This window comes from Stigmatopora argus, chromosome 21, assembly GCF_051989625.1.
Source record: "Stigmatopora argus isolate UIUO_Sarg chromosome 21, RoL_Sarg_1.0, whole genome shotgun sequence".
Classification (NCBI taxonomy): domain Eukaryota; kingdom Metazoa; phylum Chordata; class Actinopteri; order Syngnathiformes; family Syngnathidae; genus Stigmatopora; species Stigmatopora argus.
Window position 1 is genome coordinate 2,565,447 of NC_135407.1, and position 26,467 is coordinate 2,591,913.

The 26,467-nt window shown below is 38.9% G+C and overlaps 1 protein-coding gene across 4 annotated transcripts in view; it reads left to right on the forward strand.

Moving 5' to 3' along the window:
• The window catches only part of triqk (triple QxxK/R motif containing), a 70,202-nt gene that overhangs the window by 38,341 nt on the left and 5,394 nt on the right, over window positions 1-26,467 (forward strand). For 2 of the 4 annotated variants that reach the window (XR_013297948.1, XR_013297949.1), the window contains exons 2-4: window positions 314-388; window positions 960-1,045; window positions 4,127-4,286. Coding sequence is in view for 2 of the 4 variants with exons in the window: in XM_077591247.1 (XP_077447373.1) it covers window positions 328-388; window positions 960-1,045; window positions 4,127-4,234 (255 nt within the window). In the remaining 2 variants the exon portion in view is untranslated. Of the gene's footprint in view, window positions 1-313; window positions 389-959; window positions 1,046-4,126; window positions 4,562-26,467 lie in introns of those variants that run through there. The other 2 variants (XM_077591247.1, XM_077591246.1) reach the window with 1 other exon arrangement.

Below are 26,467 nucleotides of genomic sequence, written 5' to 3' on the forward strand. Positions count from 1 at the left end.
TATATGTAATAAGGTACACTCTTTAAAAAAATGTCAGTTACAAAACAACAGTTGGAAAAAAAACAATGCCCAAAATTAGTTTCAATCAGGAATGTAACATTTGGTGTTGACACACAACAAAGTCTTCATTTAAACAAGATGCAAAATAATGAACTGTTTCTGATGAGTAGAATAACACTTGCTACCTTCATGCTAACTCATAATGGAAAATGCCATAGACAGGCTCATGGATAGCGTCAACATTGTTTTTTTTTCTTTAATAGATATTTATCACAAATGGGCAAGTAACATTTTTTTTCTTTCTCTTTTTTAGGATAAGAAAGTGAAATGGGGAGAAAGGATGCTAGCGCCACCAATCTACCAGTTGATCAGTACAGGAAACAGATTGGTGAGTATCACAATAATAATTGTAGCCACTACCGACCATATTTTAATATTTACACCTAATTACTCTTCTACAAAATATAGCAACACATACTCTTAATATGAATACTTATTATTATATTATTTATTGGTTAATTGTTAACTGTTTACTTTTATTCATAACAATATTTGATATATTTAATATAACATATAATATATTTAATCTAACATATAATATATTTAATCTAATATATAATATATTTAATATATTTAATATAATATATGATATATTTAATATATTTAAATATATTTTTAAATAAAAGATGAGTATTCTTTTCTATTATACTTTTTAAAATAAAATTAAAAAACGGACTTCTATCTATTTAATTAAAACTAAAAATGGCAATTTACTATTATTTATACATTATTTAAGTGACCATTTTTTACTAATTAAAAAAACATACTTAACCCCATAAATACCCGCTGTACACATATTGCATGACCAAAAATGTGATGTCCTTTTATATAAGTGCCAGAACTCTTTATTTATTTATTTTGCAAATACCAAAAGAGCCACTTAAAGTTTCTCTTTTCAGGTAAGCAGGACTACAAAAAGACCAAATCGGTCTTGAAAGCCACTCGGCTCAAAGCAGAAGCCAAGAAGAGCTCGACCGCTTTCAGGGTGAGTTAAAATTTCTATACAAAATATAAAATAACATTTTAAAAAATAAATCTGAGCAAGTACTCAGTCCCTACGCGCTGCAATTGAGTGCAAATATAGCACTATTGTTCCATTCCGGTGTGTGAATAATTGCTCGCCTTTCCTCATTAATGTCCTGCCGTGAAAGGAGGAGGATTAAACGCGCGCCTGTGATGAAATGGTCATCTTTTTCCCCCAAATTTGCATCGCCGAGACGCGGCAGGGTCTCATTAAGCACGTCTTTAATCCAATTAGATTGGTCGCTATCTTGAAATATTGATACGGCTCGTGAATTATTCATAGTTGGACAAGAAGACAAGGAGCGTGTTGGATTAAAAATACCTCGGGGAGGAAGGATATTAAAAAAATAAAAGTGTTGAACTTCTTTGTCCTCAAGTGGTGTGATGGTGAATTAAGACTGGATGGGACAAGGGGACTTTAGTTGGGGATGGCTTTCAGGTAAAGGGGATTGGGGTTAAATGGTTAGATTAGCAATGGAGGTTTATTTTTGGGATTTTGTGCTTGAGTTATCAAGGATTATTTTGGCAGTTAGTTGTTTAATTGACTCAAACATATAGTCAATTATGTTTTTTTTGCTAGTTTTTAGCTGCATATTTCATTGTAAATAAGACTAGAAAAGTTAGATACTGTGGAAGTAGGTTTTTACAAAGGTAAAAAAATAAGTTGGATATTTGCAAATAGTTAATATTCAATTGGACGGATGTTCGATGAAAAAAAATTGATAAATATGTCATTATTGATCGCCTTTGTTTTTGCTACACAACAGAATAGAATGATAGCTATAGTGTTTTCCCCCTTTTATTTAAAATATTATATAAATAACATTAAAAAGGAGAATATTTACTCTTTTTTTTAAAATAAAAATAATATTCTTGTTAAGAATTACTCTCAACAATTTCAAATTCTTTCAAACTTTTTATCTACCAGAAACACATGAACATTTTAAAAACGATATTAACTACTTTATTCTTTCTTAAAAATATATATACATATTTTAAAAAGTTATTTACTGTTTTTCCATGTATTTTGTTTTTACTAATCCACTGCTATCCATTGACAGTACTCGACGTCCAATCCCTTTTGACACAGTACAGCGCCCATTCAAAAATGACTGGACAAAATGTAACTTACATTTCATGTTTCAGTGGACAACAGTGGCACTGAAACATAACTCAACAATTTTAGGTCAAAACTGCGCGATCAAGTGACGCTCCGAAATGTTGTCGATTGGCATCCCGAGTTCCAGGGTTTCGAGGTACTCCAAATTTCTCCGTCTTTCCTCTTTTGCGAAGGCAGCTGGCCTTCCGTCGTCAAGCGCCAATGCGACGTAGCGGCACGAGTAGTCAGCAGATGCCAGGACAGCCTGTCTGGCGGCTGTGCCGCCAGCGCGCCCGTCTGGACCACTTGGCACGGAAAAGCCTCCAAAAACGAACGAGCGAGCGAGAGACTACGCAAGCCAGTTTTGGACCACATGTGTCAAACTTTGTCGCTGGGTTTTTTTCAAAAGCGCCTTGTTTAAAAACTCAGGCTGCCACCATCTCATAAGTAATCCAAAACAAACTAATTGGTTAAGAAACGAATCAGGAATTGTTGTGATAGTAGATCGATCTACCTACAACTGATTTGCCTATTCATAGCAATTTTTTCTATTTATATTTTTCATTTGCATTTTTTTTACAATTATTGACATTTAAAAAAAATACAAAATTGGCAGACTAAATGACTTATTTTACATCATTATTTTTAATTATAATAATAATATAATTGTAATTGTTTTTAAACCCAGACAAAGAAAAAACTCCAAATATTCAATTTTAACATTTATTTTATTTAAAAAAAAGTTTTTTTTATCAACTTCAGAATTGCAACTACTGTCATATTTTTTTCCTTTAAAAAAAAAAAATTGAATATTTTTCATTTAAAAAGAGGAAAACTACTTATTCCTCTTTATTTATTTATTTAATTTATTGATTTACATTTTTGCATAAAACAAAATGGCAACAAACACATTCTTGTTTCCATTTAAATCTAAAAATTCCCTTTTTTTATCCCAAACTTAATGTATTTATTATTTTAAGGGAAAAAATGTCAAAAATCCTTTAGTATTTTTTGTCTTAAATCTCCCTGACAACCACCATTTTTTTCAAAAATTAATTTTGAGAATAAACCCCTACGTCAAAGCACACCAAATTTCACGACAGGCCAGAACTGACCCCCGAGCCTCGAGTTTTAGCCTAAACTGGCCTCTTTGCCGCCAACCATCCCGCTCCCAAAAAATTGGACATCTCAGCCGGTCAACGGCAGCCGACGAGTTAAAGACGTGTCCCAGTTTGGCATTGAACTTAACTCTAGCAGATGTTGACGTACTCTCTAATCAGCGCTCTTAAAGCTCTCCAGCGCTGATGAGAAAGTTTGCTTGCTAACGACTTTGAGCGGATAACGAACAAGTGGAAAAATAGTCGGAGTGGCCCTAATGAAAATGGAGCTGATGAAGATTGTTTAATGAACGAGCGCCACTCCAGCAGCAATCGCGTCGTCAAGTGGACCGCCACTCGTGCGCAACGCTTCCAATTGGCGAGGGACCGTTAAACAATACAAGTTGGAAAAAAATGGGTCATTTCTTCTTTGAGTTTGTGATTGCGGCGAGACTTGGAAATCCACACGAGAAGTCGAGCTGACGATCCGTCTGTCACTAGTCGACGTCCAATCCCTTCGAAATAAAAGGCGTGGCAGCCTCTCGCTTCAAATGGATTGGACGTCTCAACCGTAGCAACTGTTTTCAATGTAATTTTTTACACTAGAAATTGTGTATGTTTTATACATGCATTCATTTTTTTAGTACTGCTCATCCTCACAAGGGTCGCAGAGGGTGCCGGAGGCTATCCCAGCTGACTTGGTGGCCAGCCAAACGCAGACATTTTAGACACTATATCGTATATACTGTATTTATATTTACACCACTGAAACAACAGAACATTGCCAGCAACAGCAAAATAATTAAAGGTTGTAGTAAGAAAATGTTCTGTTTTTTTTGCTTCCCAGGATGCTTTTCTGGTCCTCGTGGCCATCTTGTTCTTTGTGGTCTGCGTCTACGCCTTTTTCTACCTCAACCTCAGCAACGAGATCAACATGGACATGGACGTGGAATGAACCAAGGGTCCACTTTGTAGGGACGTCATTAGTCTTCTGGACAATGCATTAGGTAATCCTGCAGAACACAATGTCATCCAAACATTTCAACAAAAGGTATTTCACGCTTTCTCTGCCAATGACGGTGATAGACAATCAATTGATCGCTGCCGGCCAATCCCAAATCAAAATGGATTGGACCTCTATCGCCGTCAATGGCAGTGAATATTTGAAAAAGTCAACTTCTACCACATCAGACTTTCAAAATAAAATATGGAGGGGTTAGCAATCCCACTCATCGTAGATTTACAAAACGGTTTGACTCATGCTTGCATGCCAGCTTTTATTTGCAAGACTTTACACATACATATATATATATATATATATATTTTAATATATATGTGTATATATATATATATATATAAAATGTGTATGTATGCATGAATGTATATAATTGTATGTATGTGTATATGTGTGTATATATATATATACATATACATATACATATACATATACACATACACATACACATACACATACACATACACATACACATACACATACACATACACATACACATACACATACACATACACATACACATACACATACACATACACATACACATACACATACACATACACATACACATACACATACACATACACATACACATACACATACACATACACATACACATACACATACACATACACATACACATACACATACACATACACATACACATACACATACACATACACATACACATACACATACACATACACATACACATACACATACACATACACATACACATACACATACACATACACATACACATACACATACACATACACATACACATATATATATATATATATACACACACATATATACACATATATACACATATATACACATATACATACATATATATATACATTCATGCATACATACGCATTTTATATAAATATATACACATATATACATATATATGTATGTATGAGAGCGCGGTGTTGTGCTATCGCTTATGCTCCCTCGGGCAGAGTCACGTCCGCTCCCTGACAATCACTTTTGTCGTCACATTCCGCCACACCGCGCCCCCCCCCCCCCCCCCCCCCCCCCCCTCTCCTGCCCCGGCGAGATTAGAATGCGTGCCCGGAATAGCGATATCTGCGTTTCTACCTGGATTAGCATGGCAAATTCACCGCTTCATTTGAATGCGGCGGTGGCGGCAGCGGCGGCGGCGGCGGGCGTCCCTTTAAGGACGACTCGCCTGTTCGTCAATGCCGTCTTTATCCTGCCGTGAGCGCTCTCCCATGACCCCCTCACCTCCAGTAAAATGCTGCATGTCAAAGGAACCATTATGATAAGCGAGCGGGCTTTTATCCGCACACCCCCCCGTTGCTTCCTCTTCAGTCGCTAGTATGCGTAACAATACGATAGGTCGCCGTGACAGACCTTCAAGGCGCGTACAGTACCTGGAAGCTCGTTATTCATTCTGCTGTAACAATGGCAATACATGGTTTATTTGTAGGACTGATTTAGGGAGGCCATTTTTAACAGGAGCAGTGTTTAAATAGAAAAAAAAAGGAAAAAAATACGGGAGAAAATTCAGAGCAATGAAGTCTTAACTTGACAAAGAAAAAAAATGGTAATATTGTGTCATGTCACCTTGTTTTATTTTGAAAAATGTCAAAAAGTCAGAATGGTAGGGGAAAAAATGATTATGTTTAAATGTTGTAATGACAAAAAAAATGGAAACAATACAATGTCAAGAGAGGACATGTTCAAAATAGGAATTGTGACAAGATAACAAACCAAAAGATAAATGAAATGACAAAGCAAAAACCTTGAAAAAAGGTAAATATGACAAAATGTAAAAAAAAAGAAGCTGCAATGCTGTATTTAAGATAATGCCTTAAGAAATCTGCAAAATTCCCTTTACGGTTATTTTTCAACTTTATCAAATGAAAAATTTGCAATATAATAACTAAGCATGGGATGGAAAAAAACATAACCCTTGTGACATCCCAAATAAAAAAAAACAACCTTCCCATGTGATGTGAAGGAACCTTTTGTATTTGTTACAAAATGATAGAACTGTTTATAAAAAACAAAAAACGGGATAAGAATAAAGCCCATTTTTCTTGAAATGTGATTTTCACTGATACATTTTCTGCCTCATTATCATTGAAGGTTTTTTATATTGCCGCGCTATTAAAAGCAGGTGTAGTCATTATCTTCAGCTCTTAAAATCTAATGGATATTACAACCTATAGCGTCTATTTGCCTTTTACGGCCTCGCCATTATTCTCTTTCACGTGGCTTCATTTCCAAGCTATAAACGTAGAAGTCACGGCTGCTTTAGTAGCTTGTATCAACGTCCTCCACGCCGACGGCTAGAGGACGTCGGACCGTCGCGTTTCACCGCCAGTGACGGCCGTCGCCGTCCAAATTAACCAGAACCTCAAATTCCAAATTATTTAGGCGATTGCCAGTTAAAAATGTTTTGCGCGTTTGTGTTGACGGCTAGCGTCCCTTAGCGCGCGGCGCGCAGGTGCTCAACAGGTGTCCCCCGTCATACCCGTCGCTCTCCATTTGCTGGCGTATTTGCGCACGTCCGCCATTGTGTTGTCGGCGGAACACCTGGGCCGAGCGGCACCTGGGCCCGTTGCCCAGACATCCTTGGAAAAGGGCCAGTTCCTGTTGCGGCAAGTCGGCAGCTGTCACCCCATCCCGTCGTTTGAGTCCGTCTCACCCGGAAGCTATCGGCTTTCCTAGCGATGATAGTAGACCCCCCACCGCCACCTCCCCCCACATTTAGAAAAACATGACTTTGACAGGCGGTCCGCGGAAGACGGATGGCCTCGGTGTCTTCGACTCGTGTATCATCTTGCGCCCTTGTGTTCCGACGTCCTCTTTAACGGCGTGATTTACGTCCGCCACGCCGGCTTATTGTTTCACGGGTGCAATTAAAGGGGCGACCATTACAATTTTATTGCGTGTTCGCGTTGATTTAAGAAGGCTTAATCGCCATCAGCGTAAAGCTAAGATGAATATTCATATTTTTTTCTGGTCCCAAGGCTTTCACCGATTGCCATAGTTCCGACTTCCCAACAAAAATTGACGCCAGCCATTGCGTTTACGGTGCGATTAAAAAAAAAAAAAATCTGAAAAGAAAACAAAACGAATAATTTCCATTCGCAAAAAGGTTTGAAAATGACTATATTTCCGCTAATGTTAATTATTGACCCAAATTTAACTCATTACTCAACAATTGAAACTGGGAGGACTCATTTTTTCATTGCCATTGACGGCGATATGCGTCCAAACCATTGGGAGTGGGAGGGGCAAATGAATGTTTGTAATGAAAATGGCCCTAAAAATGCCCCAAAATGAAAACGAATTGACCAAAAACTACAACAATCCCCTCAGGTGATTCAGCCGAGTCGTAGCAGATCGGATTTTCTCCGATTTTGAGTGAAAACAAACAATTTAGTGGCTAAGCTTCCTCAAACGTAACACTCGATCACTCTCTGGAACGAAGACTCGCGGGCAGGAAGGGGATCGTCTTACGGATTCCGACGGAAACAATCGGTTGGCCTCGGGTCGTCCCGGAGATCGCCGGCGCGGAATAGTCCACACACAATAGGCAAAGTTGTTTGAAAAGATGAGAAAAGTGGATGTTTTTACGTTTCTCGTAAAAAAATCAAATCATTTCAACAGATTTGGGTCAAACTATTTTGGGGAGAAAAAACCTAATGTTTTAGTTTTAAAAAATCTTTCAGGGAATACATTGTATTTTTTTCAGAAAATGCTTTCATTAATTTAAAAAACAGCAAATAAAGCTAAATTGTTTTTTTTCCCAGAAACGGTGAAAGAAAAAAAAATTCTATTTAAAATAAAAAAAATTCAATGCAAGAAATACATAATATTTTCCCATAAAATGTTAAATCAAAAATAAAACCTAAAAAATGAATGGCTTTTTTAGGGTCATCATTCTTCAATGAATGAATTCAATGTTGTTGTTTTTTCATGACAAAAAGTTAAATTTACATTTAAAAGTATCTATACACATAAGTATATATTTTTAAATTGGACATTGCAAAATACATGTGAGCAACCCGAAAACTTCTACCAGACGCCAAATTGGGGCCGCAAAATATACCCCTGTGGCCCGCGAGTTCGAAACCCATGTCTTCCATAAATGCAATAAAAAGAAAAAGGAAATAATATCTTTTACCAGAATCAGTGGAACTAGTAGGATGTCAACAAACAAACATTTATTGGCCCCCCTCTCAGTGGAAATCAGTAGATAGGACGTCTGGCCCCGTCAATGGCACGAAAACACGACCACTGGTCGTCTCCTCGGGAGTTGTTGACTCTCCCAGATGGAGCGTCGCGAGCGTCTGCCAAGCTTTTTCCGAGTGTTTTCCAAGGGTCATTAATGTCCCTCAAAGAGCTGGCTCAAAGAGCTCGGACCCTTAAGTGGGGGGCCGCCGTCCACACACTGGCTCCTCTGTGTACGCGGCGCTCTCGCCCGACACGGTCCGCTTCATCCCGGGTCAGTCGGAGTGGAGACGCCCGTCAATCATTCCCCGTTGACACAGAGCGGCTTTGGCCCCGCTAGCTTAGATGTTTGACACCCAAAAACAATAAAGGGCGAGCTAATGCTAATTCAACGGCTACTTGGAGATTGACAAATTGCCTGAAATAAATCTTCATTTGTGTCATCAGTCGAGGAGTGGAAGCGCCACTTTCAAAACAAAACAAGGAGATTTAAAGCAACTATTTTCTTTATTAGTTACACTTGTGATTATTTAAAAAACGTTTCTGTTAAAAAAACAACAACCGAAAAGTAGTCAATGTCAATGGTGGCCGAGGATTACGAATAAACTCTCACCCCAGAGACGTTCACTTCTGTTAAAACTGTTTTTTTAAACATATTTTTGCCCAAAGTTCATAATTAATGTTATTGCCGATAAAAGATTTTAACGCAAAATTTTGAACACGCAAAAGTAGACATCAAATTACCAAATAGAAAATTCTGCCAATCGACATTATCTTAAAATATAACATACAATTCTACCCATATGCTTCTCAGGTTGAGCTAAATGGAATAATTTTTGAATAATTATAACAGAATAATCTTTCCGCAATTATTGAATAATTATAACAGAATAATTATTCCGCAATTATTGACTATTTATAACAGAATAATTATTCTGTTTTGGTCAACCAGAGTTGCATATGGTTAGCATTGTATGTTATATTTTAGGCTAACGCCGAATTTGGAATTAGAAAGATTAATATCAACAAAAATGTCAAATTTCTACCACGTTAAAACTCCCTAAGTAGCGAATCTCAAAATCGAAAATTCAACCAATCGCCTTTAGCCTTAAACATAACATCCAATGCGAAACATATGCTTCTCAGATTGACCAAAACAGAATAATAATGCTTTTTTCTTGCCTCGACCGTTTAACCACCAAAGTTCACTGCGACAGTTTTATTGCTTTTTAACGTTTTGCGCCGCAGGCGAAACGAAGTCCGACGTAAAAATCCGTGGGGAAGATCTAACCTTCCCCGCGGGGGGCGTAAACATGACTTATAAAGCCAATGTCAAAGCTGGCGTACGGGAGCGGACATCTTGCGAGGTCATCCATCACGCGTTGATGGCAGCTTAACGTTAGCCAACGAACGCCTTCGGCGCAAAAACGGGCGCATCTGCTCGCCGTAAAAAAAAAGCAGGACACCTAGTCCGCTTTTTCTAAAAATACATGCCGCGTGGCGTAAACATGCAGCTGAATATGACGAGCGCGTTGTAAATCAGACGAATTAGAACGTCCCCCTTTTTATGGAGTCATTTTCCGGAGAATTTGATTTATTTTATGGTCATTTTCATGGCTTGATTCCTCTGTTTTACTGACTCGTAAGGATAACATGGGGAACATAGTACCCGTTTATATCAAGGTATATTCATTTTAGCGTTTATTTTCTAAGAACAAAAGATGTTTCATTCAGTTTATATACGCTCTTACGGGAGGGTACATTTTTTTCTCCAATTTAAAAAAAAAATCTACATATATTTTCACAACCCTACAGTTTGTTTTACTCTAATTTGAGGTATATTGTATTTTGGATGATTGCACTGTACAACTCTGAACTAGTTTTGTATGACCGTGAAGAGTCAAAAATCACATTTCGGTCCATTAATGTTATTTATTCACAATGATTTACATCATTTGAAGTTACAAAAATTACTCCAACACAAACATTGCTGATTTAGGCCTAATTATTTTAAATACACCTTATGGATCGGTGAGTCTTTTTGAAAACTACACTCGATTCTCTAATTAGTGTGTAAAAACTGGTAATAGTGGGACTTGAAATGCCAAAACCAGCCAACAAAATTGCAAAGTTATGGTTAATGTTTATACGTCAGTAAAGTGATTCCTTACTTCTGCGCGTCCGTCTTTTCGTGCCCGATTCGTGTCCGGGTGACATGTTATTGAAATGAATTTGCAGAAATACGGCGAGTGTAATCGTCGTAATCATTTAGAGTGTTTTTCGTCTTTAGAAAAGCTTTGCAAAGAGCGTCATTTGCGCGAAAAGCATCGGCGCCTTTCAACGGCGAATGAGCCCGATAGGCCGTCAATCGCTCGACAGGAGAATTGGCAAATTGCAGCCGAGAGTGCGTCCGGGTTCAAATTGCTCACTTTTCATAGATAATGCCGAGGCTAAGTCGTTGTGAATAAACGCCAGCGGCGCTATTTTCTTACCGCGCTGGCTTTTGCGCAGCACCACGGCCGCCGCCACTAAGTGGAAGCGTTGCTTCGCAAAGGCGCCGCGGGGTTTCTATTTGCGGGTTTTGTTTGGGTCGCGGCAGACGGCGAGCAGTCGCCGTGCCAGTTTTGGAAGAATAATACAGCTATTTTAGTAAAATCTTATTATAGCTAGAAAAAACGACACGATTTAGTCGATCAACGTCTATCTTTGTCTATAGCAACCAATCAGCCAAATCCCACCAATCCCTTATAGGCGTCCAATTAATGTTACAATTTCATTTTTTGTTTTGCCATTTATTTGAAGTTTCCATTGCTTTATCGGAATGTCATTGTGAAATTCCGTGAGCGGACTTTTGGTCGCCTGGACGTTTGGTCGCCCGGACGTTTGGTAGAACGGACGTTTGGTCGCCCGGACTTTTGGTAGAACAGGTTCAAACCAGCTCTCAAAATACTGTTGAAACGATGTAAATACTGTCTTACTGTCTAAATACTGTTGAAACGATCTAAATACTGTCTAAATACTGTTGAAACGATCTAAATACTGTCTAAATACTGTTGAAACCAGCTCTCAAAATACTGTTGAAACGATCTAAATACTGTCTAAATATTGTTCTAATAAATACATTTTACTTATTGCCTTTTATTTTAATGTCAAAGTTCCGGGCTAAAAGTACACTAAGTTTCAAGGTTTCAACAGTATTTAGATATTAAACTCTAAACTCTGCCTCTCTCTGTCATAATTTGAACCTGTTCTACCAAAACTCCAGCGACCAAAAGTCCGGCGACCAAAAGTCCGTTCTACCAAACGTCCGGGCGACCAAAAGTCCACGACCAAACGTCTGGGCGACCAAAAGTCCGGTGACCAAAAGTCCGGCGACCAAACGTCCAAGTACCGTGAAATTCGGTCAAACCAAATTTTCTTTGTATTATTTAACGGAATCATCGCCTATTTCAAACTTTTTAACATCCCTCAATTATTGCAAAATCCCTTTTTTTTTTGAACAGACAGTCCTCCCCGTTGGCGTCGTATTCCCCAACAATGAGTCAGCGTCAAACGCGGTAAACTTGGCAGGCGGACGCGGCTCGCAAATCTCTCTCGCCCGGAGGGTTGCCAGGTCTCCGTTTCAGTTGCCAGGTCAGCGGGGCTCAGAGATCCTCATCGCCATTGAAAATGTAGCGTTTGGCCAAGGGATTAACAATACAGTCTTTCTCAAAGCCGTCCCTTAATGCCTCCGCAATATGTTCCGACCTTCTATTTTTTTTTTCCGCCAAGGAGTTTCGCAGATGTTGCGGCATATTTGCGGTCCCGCCCGCACTAAAAAGACACATTACAAGCACCTCGGGGAGCTACTGACAGTAATGATTAGAGGTGCTTTCCGTGTCTTTTAAAAAGGAAGAGTTTGGGGAGACCAGTCCAGATTTACTTTCATGATGGTGCCACAGCAAATGGTCGTTAACCGTGATTAGGTAGTAAATAGCGTTTGTTTACCTCTGGGTGCCCGAATAAAGCGCTCGTGCTTGAAATGTTGCACCGATCCGTCCGTATAGATGCCCAATTTATTTCAAACTCCCAATTTAAATCATTTGGACGTCTATTGTCGTAAATGGCAGCCATTAACGTCTTACATTGGAGATTTTTACCTCCACTGATAGAAAATCATCCACTTTCAGCCCTCCCACTTCAAACGGATTGGTCGTCCATCAATGCCAGGTGAATGAACTCTCACCTCAGAAACTTTCACTTCCACTAAAATGTTGTAATTCGGAGTCAGAGCTCCCGGTTTGAATGAATTGGACGTCTATCAGCCTTCGTCAAGTTATAAATAAAGCTTCACCTAAAATAGGAATAAACTCCCTCCTCAGAAACTTTCACTTGCACTGAAAGGTACAGATAGATTCCCCCAGTTTAAACTGGTTGACCTCATACGACTTTAACAGCAGGCAACTAGTAAAGTATCGAAAAATAAATAAAAATAGTCACCTGATTGCATTGGATAACTTTATTCATCCCGTATTCGGGAAATTTCATTGTGACAGTAGCAAGAGGAAAGGCATAGTTATAAGTTAGACAGTACAGTCGCAAAGGCCGCAGAACAACAAAGCAAAAGCACAAAGTACAAAGCAAATGAAAGTCAATGGGATCATTAAGAATCACCAAATCAAATCATTAAGACAGAAAAGCAGCAAAACACAAAACGAGCAAGAGCGGACGGAGCTACCGCCACCGGCTGCCACTTGAATGGCACCATCTTTGAAAAAAAATTGCTAGCATCATTAGCATTTAGAATCTGTTAGTCACCACTATGTAAGTGTAATAAAGAGGAAATGCAGATGCGATGCGTTCGGGTCGTGAACTCCAGGCGGAATTCGGAATGCGGGAATTCCGCCGCACGTGTTGTTCAAACGTTCGCTCCCGTTTGATTGCGAGTGGAATCATTCGGTACTTTTTTCGTTTTTCCATCGACTCTGTTGAAGCGCTTACGCTTGATGGCAAAAGCAGCGTCGGAGAGAGTAAAATAGCCATGGCGACCGGCGTGGAAGGAAGGATGATTGATTCCGAAGGACGACATCGTTTGGTGGAATTTTTTTAACATTTGTGTAATAATGAGGTCGTTTTTTTTTTTTTTTTTTAGGTCTGGAGGCTGGTTTGACTTGAATTTTAGAGTTGACAACAGAAAGGCTAGATTCAAAGAGTATATTGTTTTCTCTATTGCTAAAATGTTCAAACATCTGCATCTGTTTTTTAGGGTTTGTTGTTGTAATGTATATTCACAGCAAAAATACAATAATACATGTATTCTAAATTTGAGCCTATTTGTTGACTAGTTACATCAATAATAATTATAATTATTTTTTTAATTAATCAACTGTGAAAAGTAGTTTGTGGAAGGCCTAGTAAACAACCACAACCACAAATGTAAATATTCAAATTAAGCAAAAGGCTGCCAAATTGCTTTCAATCTAAATTAATCAAACACAGCAAAAATATAATAATTCATGTATTCTAAATTTGAGCCTATTTGTTGACTAGTTACATCAATAATAATTATAATTATTTTTTTAATTAATCAACTGTGAAAAGTAGTTTGTGGAAGAAGGCCTAGTAAACAACCACAACCACAAATGTAAATATTCAAATTAAGCAAAAGGCTGCCAAATTGCTTTCAATCTAAATTAATCAAACCATTAAAAGCACCATTTTGTTGCTGTCGTTGGCATTTATTTTTTATTGTACGAGAGACAAATAAGAATAAATCCAATCTGCACCAAAATAAGTCGGAATCCCCCCCAAGTCATGCTAACTAGCAAACATTTGCCACAGGTCAAAGTTGACCGATCCTCCGCTAAAGATTATCTATCCGACAGGCGGAGACTCTGTTTATTTTCGCTGTTAGCCCGTTGGGCGCCGCAGCTGTCACTCTTACAGTGAGCCCGAGACCCCGACTGTAAAATCCCGCCGACACCAAAACAATGACAGTCTGTGACACAGCTGGTAAAGATCAAACGTTTAGCCCGGAGGACTTTTCGGCGACCGCTCTTGACCTCCGGCCCCGCCGGCCGAGGACTTGGGCGGCGGCGCTGAAAAAGAAAAGCCAGTTGTGTGTGGCGCGCTTGAAAAGGGGGCCTCCGGGGCGGGTTATCTGCCACCGCGGGCTCCCCGCTCGTCGCTGGCGTCGGCCACCGCCGCCTGGACGGAAAGCAGAAGGGGTCCGGGGGGGATGACGTACCGTATTGGAGCGCCGAGACGCCGGCGATGACAAAGTGCTCTAGATAACGAGGGGAGACGTGACATCACGGGAGAGTCTGGGAAGTTGCGTGCGGAAAGGCGCAATTTGGCGCGGCGAATAGACATTTTCGCTCGATTTGGTCCGCTACGTACGGAACTATGGCGCTCTTCCATACGAACGTTTCTATGGTAACGTCATATAGAGACGTCCCAGATCAGAATTGGTCGTGAGACACAAAGAGCTGAAATTTTAAACTGTGAGAGTCAAAAGGAGCATAAAAATATCTAATCTGCCAAATTATTTTTGAAATATAATTTATTGTTTGTTGTGAATAGGCCCTGAAGAATTTTTTAAAGACAGATTAAAATGAGAGAAACATGAAAGAGGAAGGAAAGAGCCACATTACATACAAAAGAGCCGAATTCAATTTTGGCCAAGAGCCGCATGCGGCTCGAGAGCCACGTCCCAGATCTTACGATTGGAAATAGGGCCCGATGATGTCATTTTCAGAAGATCACGATCGGGTAAAAAAGATGTTTTTTAAACTTTATTCATTTCTATGTTAACCTAATGGCTGACATCGAATCGAATGGTCGCTGCCAGCCCTCCCAGTCTAAGCGGATTGAACGTCAATTGTAGTGAAACACGATCACTCAATGCCAGTCTTTAAAATAGAAACGTAAACTTGGATGTGGATAACTGTCAATGGCGGTGAACAACAAAATAATCTTGTATATTATTGCAAATATACTTTATAAAATTCAATATATTTTAGTGGAACAAACCCACAAACGTCAAGCGACATATAAGTTAAGAAAATCACAATCAATACAAGTCATGGTATCACATTGTATTATTTCTTATATACAGTAAGAGTTATATTGCAAAAAAGGATATCAATAAATCGCTTTAAAATGATTTATTTGTATATACACAAGTGAAACAAACTTTGTAGAACAAGGAAAAGTAAAATTTACAAAAGAAAAGAAAATTCAAATAGGTTTGCATGTCCCAAATCCGAAATGTTGAAATGGAAACGGTGAGCGAATGCGATTTGCTGGTACCAGCGTCTCTCGTTTGTGGCAGCATTCCTGCGCTATCCTCGCGAGCTGCCAAGTGGTCCCGTCTGCTCTCTGTCACGTCGCCGTCGCGATTTGGCAGCCCCTCGTTTGCAGGCGGCACATAAAAAAAGTCTGTTCACTGTTAAAGCCTTCAATGACAAGAAGCAGAGAAGCTTTACTGTAAGCGTTCAAGACAAGTCTTTAAACACCAAAATGTCAAAAGTTATCCTAGTAAGAATCTTCTCGGTCCCCCCTCTTATGATATTCCAATTTGATATTGATTAAACTCCAATTATTACTTTATAAAAATGTTTTGAATGTCACTTTACTATTAAATCTGATTCAAAACTGACAATTATTTTCCCCCTTTAACTTTACTCAGTAAAAACTTCTTTATAAATTCTTTAAAACATTTAGTACTTTCTCAAATATATTCGCTATTACTTTCCTACATAGTTGTTTCCTGGTAAATATTTTCTAATAATATTGCAGTTTTGCACATACTCATGTGAATTTCTTAGTACTATTGAGGTTTTTTTCACAATGTAGTTTTACACTAATTAGACTTTGGCTCTTAAATTGCAAAATCTTTTACATGATTATTACCTCAAATTACTCAACATTCATCTTTGTAACATATTTGAATTTTAACTCTTTTGCAAGAACAAAATGTTAATGCATATCTTTAAATAGCTCCAAATGTCAACATAGAAATCGGAAAATATTGCAACTTTTTGTAATTTTTTTGTAAAGTACTTTATTAGCAATACTACCATTTGTTTTGCAACTTTATCATATCAATATTCAGAAATCACGGATTTACTTCTGAATTATTTTGACCGACGTAAAAAAACACAGCTTGCGCTTTGATTGACACCACCCAATTAGGCGACAGCGTCATTTGCGTGCAGGACAAAACACATTTTCAGCACTGGGATACCTTCTCCCATCCCATCTGGCTCCATTTGGAACTACCTTCTACTTTGCACGCTTTTATTGGTGTCCGGACGAGGGTCCGGGCCTCCAATAATTGGCCCACGTCTTTCGGCGCTAACCTTCCCGCGAGGAAAACGTAGCCAACTTGAGGGGAAACAGAAGGAAGCTCCCCGGCGTGTTTTTTTTTTTTTTGATCAGGCAGCTCCTCGGCCAGCTTTTGACGGCGCGCTGCCAAACGCAACGGCGTCGCTTGTATATCGCTTCATAGGTTGGCTTTATGGGGCACACGGGCAATTGATAATCATTGAGATTTCCATCAGAGTGATTTCATGGAGGAGAATAACGTCGTAATGGAGCTGGGAAAAGTCGTAACTCATGGGGATGATTGCCTTACAAATTTGGGTGGGAGTTATCAAATAAGTTAAAAGGATGCATCAAATAGAAAAAAAGTCCATTCAAATGAGTGTATATGTATTTATTTGAACATGTTGAGGATTGTGTCAGACTTTTTGAATGGGTGTAAGGTTATGATTTGGGTTCAAATGTCATGTATTTTTTCTACTAACGTTACTATTTATAATGAATAGGAAAACCTGTTACCGTATTTTCACGACTATACGGCGCATCGTATTTTTAGCCGCAGTGTCAATAACGAGTGCTATTTCTGTATTTTACACACACACAAAGGACGCACCGTTTTTATAGACGCAGCCAGGCATGGCAAAACATACACCAGCTTAAACATACGGACACACGCTAAAAACACGTTTTTAAAAAGGCAACAGAAGCAAAACTGAGTTCGGTTGTACTTTATTAAGCCATTTTACAATGTACTCACGTCATCATCACCCACAAATCCATCAAAGTTGCTTTGTAAAGCTGTGTTGATGCCAGATCACAATCCATTCGCAAATAGTAGCTAGCTAGTAGCTAGCGTCCATGCTTCGTAAAGCTGTGTTGATGCCGATCGCCAGGCCACAATCCATTGGGTGTATTGACAAAAGAACGGATGGTGTACCCTATCCACTGATTTATGTTATTTTATCGTGATAACAATTTTAGTATTGATCCATATATAAAGCGCACTGGATTATAAGGCGCCCTGTCTATTTTGGAGAAAATTTAAGACTTTTATGTGCGCCTTATAGTCGTGAAAATACGGTACTTTTAACTCAACCAATTAATTCTCAGAATATTGCACAAAATGAAATCATAAAATGCTACTAATATTATGATGCAGTGGTTAGAAAGGTCATCTATGTACGACAAGGGGTCACTCGTAAAATATCACGACTGTAATTGTAGTAATTGTATGACTTTTTTGCAAAAGTCGCTTTGTGTTGACACAGACTTTACGTCGCCAAAATTCTCAGCCCGTGAAACCAACTAACATCCGGTTCACATAACGTAAAAAATATTTTAATCTCGTAATATTACAATGTATGACCTCATTCCTGTAACATTCAGACTGTAATCTCGAATATTTCAACTATTCTCATAGTACTATTTTCCCCCCTTTTTCTGTTTGGACTTTGGTCGACTGGATGTTGCAAAAATATCAATCAAAAACTGCCTTCAATAACAATATCGTTATTTCCCATACTACCGCAACACATAGCAATGAAGGAATGAAGCTAACGCTGACTTTTGAATAGACCGCTATCCCCAAAAGGGTTAAATTCTCTTCCAAATAATCTTAAAAAGTCTTTTATTGAACTTGTTTTAGCCTGTAAATCAACATTTTCCTTCATTTTAAGATCATCGGTCCAGCACATAACGAGCGACAAATAAACCCGAATAAAAACGGCGAGCAGTCGAGTGCCGCCGCCAAACAGCTTGTTTACTTTCCCACCTCTCTACCTTTTCTTTTTTTGGAGCGCGTCCTAAAAACGCGTCACGGCGGCGGCAGCTGTTCGGCCAGACGGCAGTCGCACGCTGTTGCCTTCGCGCGCCGCCATACGGGACGCAGCGTGACCGCCGCCGTAACCCGGCGCTAAGTAACATTCGCCGCGCGCCGGCACGCCTCGCCGACCTCCACCGGGAGGAAAGACGCACCCCTGCGGATTGAGATATACCTCGAAACTCGCTTCCGATGCTCGTAATGGCTTCCCCAATTTCGTTTTTGTGACGTCATGGCGCTTTCGGGCGCGAAAAAAAATGTCCATCGGGATACTTTGTGGTTTTCTACTGGGTCGCACTTGGATTTTGGGTAGCACTTAGTGCCCGGAATGCAAATAATAAAATCTAGGGCAATAAATAAGCACATTAATACATCGTTGGTGCCGTACTGATTCTCGGATTTATGGGTTACGATTTGAAAGTTTATCGGAATAAGTATTGGATATGAATAATGAATGATGATCCAATAGCTAGCCTATGATTTGATGTAAAATGAAGCTTCTGCAGATTTAGTCTATAAATTTGAGGCTTCTATAAAGTGAACTAAAGTAGATAGAATATTTTACATATCGCCACAAGAGTAAATGACACGCAGTTTGAAGCAATGATCTAAATATTAGCTAAGAGTAACTAATTTATTAGCATTGGTGGCAGTACCAAAATATAGTGTATTTTTCCTAAAAATGTAAAATACTTAAAAATCCTAAAATATTCATGAAAAACATGAAGGCAAACATCCACAAACATGTTTTTGATAAAGGTATAAGTATAACTATTTCAAAATATTCTTATATATTCCTTATATGAACACATATATTAAATATATACGTAGAAAATAGTTCACATATATAAAACTATCACCACTATGCAAAATAAATAACAAAATATATTATTTGGGCAATTTCTTTCCCTTAAAATAGCCCTCCTACTTAAAAAAACCCCAAAAACAAACAGTAGATAAAACCATTTTTATACATGTATACATTTTTGAAAATATATTAAGCATGAAAAATATTTACAAAAATACACACTTTCTATGAATATGAATATGTTCATTAATATCTGCTGTCCCTTATTAAATAAATCAAATTCAAACTGAAAAATATATTGAACATATGGAACTTCTTCTGGAACATTTCCGATGTAAAACTTTCGATTGCGTTTTTACATCTAAAAATATGCCACGTTCCCTCTTTTTCTGTCAAAATATTGCATATTTATGTCAAAATTTCACTTTCATTGCGCGTTCACTCCCATTCCACAACCTTTGGTCGTATTTTGCCGTCAATGGCACTGAAAGCTGACCATTCGCCGTCTGTCAATCGACCTGACGTCTTGTCATCCCAAGGCTCTCTTTGCCTCGCCATCGCATCTTATTACAGTCAATAATCGTAATGGCGTGATCAGCGCGGCAGACCCCCGTGAAATGGCTTCCCAGCTGGCAGGTGGGGGTCCGGGGACGCCACTGGGGGGGGTTTTGCATGCCGATGAATTAGAAGAAGTGACAGAAGAAAGTGCGGAAGAGATGGGTGGAGGCTTTACGGCGAGGCAGATGGGACGATTGATGGCGTCGGGAAAAAAGGGGCGGGGGGGACTCTTAAAAGTGGAATATGGGCGTCCCCCAAGGAGGAGATTAATGGGGTGCGCCTCTTCGCCACGCTGGCACCGCCTCGTAAAGCGGGCACGCACATCTGGCGTGATCACCGATGGGCGGGCGGGGAAAGGTAGGCGCCCGGCCCTCGGTTTTTACTTTAATGGCAAGCGTGGACGGGATTTATCGTTTGGCGTTATCCGTCTTCCATGTGACGGAAACATCAAACGCTCGCAGTTTAGCGTTGCTAGTTTGGTGGTTTAAAACGGCTTGAAAATACTTTTGGTGCTCTTGGGAAAGTTTTTTTTTTTTTCAAAAAAAGCATGTCATTTTTGTAGTAGCTCTTAAATTATTTAATTTTCTTAAGTTGACAAGTTTATTGGAATGATTGATTTTTGGGGGGGCGAAGGTGAATTTTGCCCTGTAATTCGGCTTAAATGTTGTCTTAAATTTTAATTGATTTAACATTTTTTCTAGGTTCGAGTTTTCAAAAAAATTACAAAAAGTAGACATGATTTTAGTTGCATTCTGAGAAAGTTACTGATATTTTGTGTGAGATTTTGTCCAAATTTATCAAGTAAACGGCTCTTAAAAAGGCTTTCAAATTTCACTGCATGAACAAATTGAGCATCAAGCAAAATCTTTCAACGACAAAATACCAAAATACGTAACTGAAACAGTAGTTTCGCCTGAAAATTCCAACACTCCTGCGCCATTTTCCACGTTCTTCCAACGTTTTTGTGCGTCTACTTTGCATTGGAGGTCCCTGCCTAAATTTATCTTGCTAAGTTAAACAAATGTCAGATTTTTTTCATTGTAATTTGATTATGGCTCAAAATTCCCTTTATTCAAATGAAATCCTTTTGACTCTTCTTCCCTAAAAATGTCTACATCGACTAATTGAATTTGTGTTTAAAACATCTAAATTCTATCCCAATATCCCATCTATCACTATAATAAAATATTTTTATATCCATTGAGCGCACATCCCAGCAGGCACTAACCTCTTCGGATTCTTCCGACCTGACCCGCGACGCCATTGTCGCTAACCTCTCCCAATGGCGTATCTAGCACCCCCCCTCCACCGTTTAATCACCCCCCCACCCCTCACTCCATTCCCGCCGCGTTCCGACACAGATGGCGTAATTAAAGGGAGGCGAGGCGGGGAGGCAAATTTATCTTTGATCAGCACCTTCCGCCTCCAGATTGTCATCGGTGTTGACGGCGCTAGCCTCGCTAACGCGGTGGAGATGGATGGAGGACGGGTGGCGGGAGGCGCGACCGCCGCCGTTCTTTTGTTCGCCGCGTGCTACGGCACCCTCCCGCCGGGAGGAGGAGAGCCGGAATGATTTTTGCAGAGCTCTTCAGAGGGAATCATACATGCTGCAGTGGAGTGCAGATTTTATCGAGTCTAGTCTGCGGATCATTCTTTGTTTGCCCTCGTCCCCTTTGTCGTTAAAAATCAGCCTTTTTCGCATTTTTCTTCACAAACGCATTACATGTCTAGTACCGTCAATGGCATTGAAAGATGAGCATTTTGAAATGTCAACTTTTGAACAGTAACTACTTTCCGTGAAAGAGTTAAATCCTCAATAGTCTGTTTTTTTTCATGATTTAGGGCACATGTCAAAGTGGCGGCCCGGGGGCCAAATCTGGCCCGCCGCATCATTTTGTGTGGCCCGGGAAAGTAAATCATGAGTGCCGACTTTCTGTTTTAGGATCAAATTAAAATGAAGAGTATAGATGTATATTAAATTTCCTGATTTTCCCCCTTTTAAATCAATAATTGTAATTTTTTAATCAATTTTTTTCCGTGTTTTTAGTTCAAAAATCATTTTGTAAAATCTAAAAATATATATAAAAAAGCTAAAATAAGCATTGTTTTAGATCTATAAAAAACTGAAGTCTGACACCCCTGATTTAGGGCTATGTAAATGAACTTCATTTATTGTTATTTGATTTATTTCTTGTTAAGCACCTATTGTGATTTAAAAAAAAAGATTTTATATTTTTTTAAAACAATAACATATTTCTATTTGATTCATTTCTTCTTTGGCACCAATTGTGATTTTTAACAACAATTTACAATTTTATTAAAAAATATATATATCTAAAAACCCAATATTATAAATAACAACTCATGGACATCAATAATACAATATTTTGGCTGGACTAGTATGTCGTAAATCACAAGAAAATGTAACATTAAATTACTTTAATAGTTAGTATTATTTATTATTATTATTATTTATTAATTACTAATCTTCTAAAGCTATTTTCATAGTTTAAACCTCCATTTTAACAGAAGGAATAATGACAAAATTATCCAGGCATTCACACACAATGTTCTCCCTGTCCCTACATGGGTTTTCTCCTGGTAGTACTCTCGCTTTACTCCCACATGCCCAAAAACCACGTGCGCTAGGCTAATTGATCACTCCGAACTTTGCCAGCACAAAACCGAAATTAATGATAAATTGATGAGCAAATTGTGGCTCAATTGATCCGCTAAAGTAATCTCCCTCATTTTTCTGATTTCTTGTCTTTGTAACCTCTTAAAAGCCTATAAAAGTTCTCATTGTAGCGCGCCGTCGTCATTTAGCGTAACACAACTGGGGGCTAAAGCGCGCGGATGAGGACGCTAGCTCGTTAGGTGTCAGAACGCTAGCTAAAAATAAGTGACGGCTAAATGACACGCGGCACGACGGCACGTTGTATTTCGACGCGTCGTAAATGATTTGATATTCTTTTTTTTTCTTCCACGGCAATAAAGTGGCCAGCATTTGGCGCATGTGCTCCCGTTTTTGCTAATTGTGAAGGGGTTAGCCATGCATTACACAGATGAGCTGTGCGGGGGCCATTTAGCATTAGTGTCTCCATGCATCTTAATGAAGTGATAAATTCTCAGCATACTAATAAAGCTGCTAAGCTATTTAAGAATGAGATGCTTTACGCAACAGTGGGCAAAGAATGCAAATATAGGTTCGGAGGCAAGCACTGCATTCAAACCAATAAGTTCACCCATGACTACAGTTTTTAAACCTAAATAAAGTTATAGCATTGGTAACAAGACAATCTCCATTTTAGTAAGAGGAATGATGGGAAATATATTCACGCAAACTAAAGGTGTCAATCATTTACAGGACGAGACAACTAAATGGTCATGAAGGTTTTTGTCGCCTGACAACCATCAATTTGAAGGTTGAATTGAGATGATGGTGGATAATGTTAGCACTTCCGCCTCACAGTTCTGAAATTGAGAGTTTAATCCCCACATATATAATAAAATAAAATAAAATGATATAAATATTTTTTTCTGGAAGATGTTTTTTTTATTTTATAAATATTTTTTCATTTATATAATTAGCGAATTTGTAATTAATTCATACAACAAATAGAGTGTCAATATCATATCTGATTGAAACCCCCAAATAGTGAATTCAAATTCTAGAATATAACAAAATAACATATATTTTTTGTGTGACATTTTTCTTTCCTTAAAATGTCACTTTTTTCCTTATTGGTAATGATATCCTTGCTCATGACAGTGTATCTATTTTTTTAAGTTATATTTTAATAGTGAAACAGTAACTTTTGCAATTGTCTCTCATTTTCATGCAAAAAGTAACTTCTTTTCTTTTGACTTAAATCTGTTAGCCATTTTTAATCCAAATTTTGAAATAACCGCAAAAGTTTCTATTTTCTTCTGAAAATGCTACTAAGTTATATTTTAATAGTAAAATGGTAACTTTTTGCAATTGTCTCATTTTCATGCAAAAAGTAACTTTTGTTTTCTTTTGCCTTAAATCTGTCAGCCATTTTTAATCCAAATTTGAGATAACCGCAAAAGTTTCTATTTCCTTCTTTTTGACACAAATATGCACCATATTTTGCCATCGCTAATCTCTCCCTATGCAAATGAATAAGGACGTCCATTGCCGCCAATGGCAGCCTACGACTTAATAACCACTAGTCATTTAACGCTTGGCAGTATCCATAAAAAAGATAAAAGGCGCCCATTAGCGTGAGTTGCTCTTTACGTATGTGTGCGGGCTGGGAATACAGAAGCCCCGCCCCCACTTTCTGCACAGCTGGAAGAAGGTCGAGAAGGGGGCAGGGAAGTAGCGGGCGCGTATAGCGTCACGCTTGTGTGAAACTGTGAAGCCATCAGCTATATGTCGGGGCATCTGGCAGCACTAAAAAATACATCTAGTTAATATTTTATTAAGTGTGTGATGTATGTGAGTGAGATGGGGGGGGGATGCTGATCAACCACATCACCCCTTCCCACATCCACGGTAAAATGTGGTCACGAGGGGAGTTGTCTTTAAATGTTCTTTTCCTTTCTTCTGCGACTTCGTTGTGCTTTCTTGGATAGTGATGACCATTATTAACAATTTTACAATATTTGGATTGAGTTTTGTCCACGATTAGCCTATGCTAATCCTAATGGTTAGTGCGTCGGCCTCACAGGTCTGGGATCCTGGTTCAAATCCAGATCGGTTCACCTATGTGGATTTTGCATGTTCTCCCCAGGCCTGCGTGGGTTTTCTCCGGGTACTCCGCTTTCCTCCCGCATTCCAAAAACATGCATGGTAGGCTGATTGGACAGTCTAAATTGCCCCTAGGTATGAGTGTGAGTGTTAATGGGTGTCCGTCTCATTGTGGCCTCTGGACCAAAGTCAGTTGGGATAGGCTCCAGCACCCCCCGCGACCCTACTGAGGATAAAGTGGTTCAGAAAATGAATAATCTTAATCCTACCCAATGTTGATACTACTGTATTAACCGTCACCTTAACTCATTTCCTGCATTCGACAAAGATATCCAATTAATTTGTGCCGTTGCACACACTAGGTGTCCGATCCATTTTGACCGGGAGGTGCGGCTAAATGTTTGTTCACCCCCCGACTTCAAATAGATTGGACTTCAATGGCAGCTAATGAGGTGACAAATCAAAATGTGATCTTCCTCTGGCCAAAATGCACCCTCCCACTCGTGTTTATCACCAGTGCATAGACGTCCAATCCATTTGAGCCGGGAGGGTTGGCATTACATTCCCGCTTCAAATGGATCGGACATCTAGCGCCGTTAATGTTAGCCAATGAGGTGAAAAAAAACAATGTTCAACAGTGGTGAACAGACTAAAGAGAAATTCTCTTTTGTCCCGAAAGGTGCGTAATTACACGGCTTCAAATGCAAATCCACAATCTGCTTATTAATTCCATTCTGCTCGTTTCATGTGACTGACTGCACTTAATTAGATCAGATTGATTAGAGCCCTTTTTCCCTTCTTTACAACCACGTAATTATGACGAATAGAGGCACTCGAGAGGGAACGGCGCACGTGGCGTTTCCTTCTTTACTCGGGCTTCAAAGCCTCTGTCGGGAGCCACACTCCAATCACCGAAACTTTGATTGGCGCATTCACGATCATTGATTGGGCGCACGTTCGTCTTAGTGCATTTTCACGCTGGACATTGATATTTGGTCCATATGCGACGGTGATAGACAAAAAAATCGATGGAAATATCGTTTAGATATGCCAGAGAGTGGTTTTCGTTTGTTTTTCTGGGACAAAAGTGCCGCGTGTTTGGTTTATGACGATACATTTTGGCTAAATATCAAATATAATATAAATATCTCATGTACCAATACCACGTTTATTTTTTTTCTTGAAATACTATATTACTGGATACATATTCAACTGTCAAGTCATTGCTATCATAGATTTGTCAGAAATATCTGAACTCTTTGTCTGTCATTGGTGGCACTAGATGTCCAATTCCTGTGAAGTGGGAGGGTTGGCAACGAATGAAAGTTTTTAAAATCGATTGTGCGTTTACAAGTCATTTCAATTTGTGGCAGATGCATGAAAAGACCTTCTATACTGCCTTTACTAAACTGGCCTCAGGGCAGCCATCTTGGTAGGGGCAACGTTTCCATTCAAGTCATGCATTGTTATAAAAATTAAATCATTACATTGCACAGTACCTCCTAATGACTTAATTTTAGTGAAATATTGGTATTAGTACCTATACTAGTATACCCAGGTGTGCTGTCAGTTAACTTGTTAGTTAACCTGTCAGGTGTCATTATCTGGACTTCTTCATGTTTTTAAATGACATAGTCTTGGTTTATGTAATTTTTCAGAAATTCTCTCTCCCTTTATTGTTGTGTACCGTATTTTCACGACTATACGGCGCATCGTATTTTTAGCCGCAGTGTCAGTAACGAGTGCTATTTC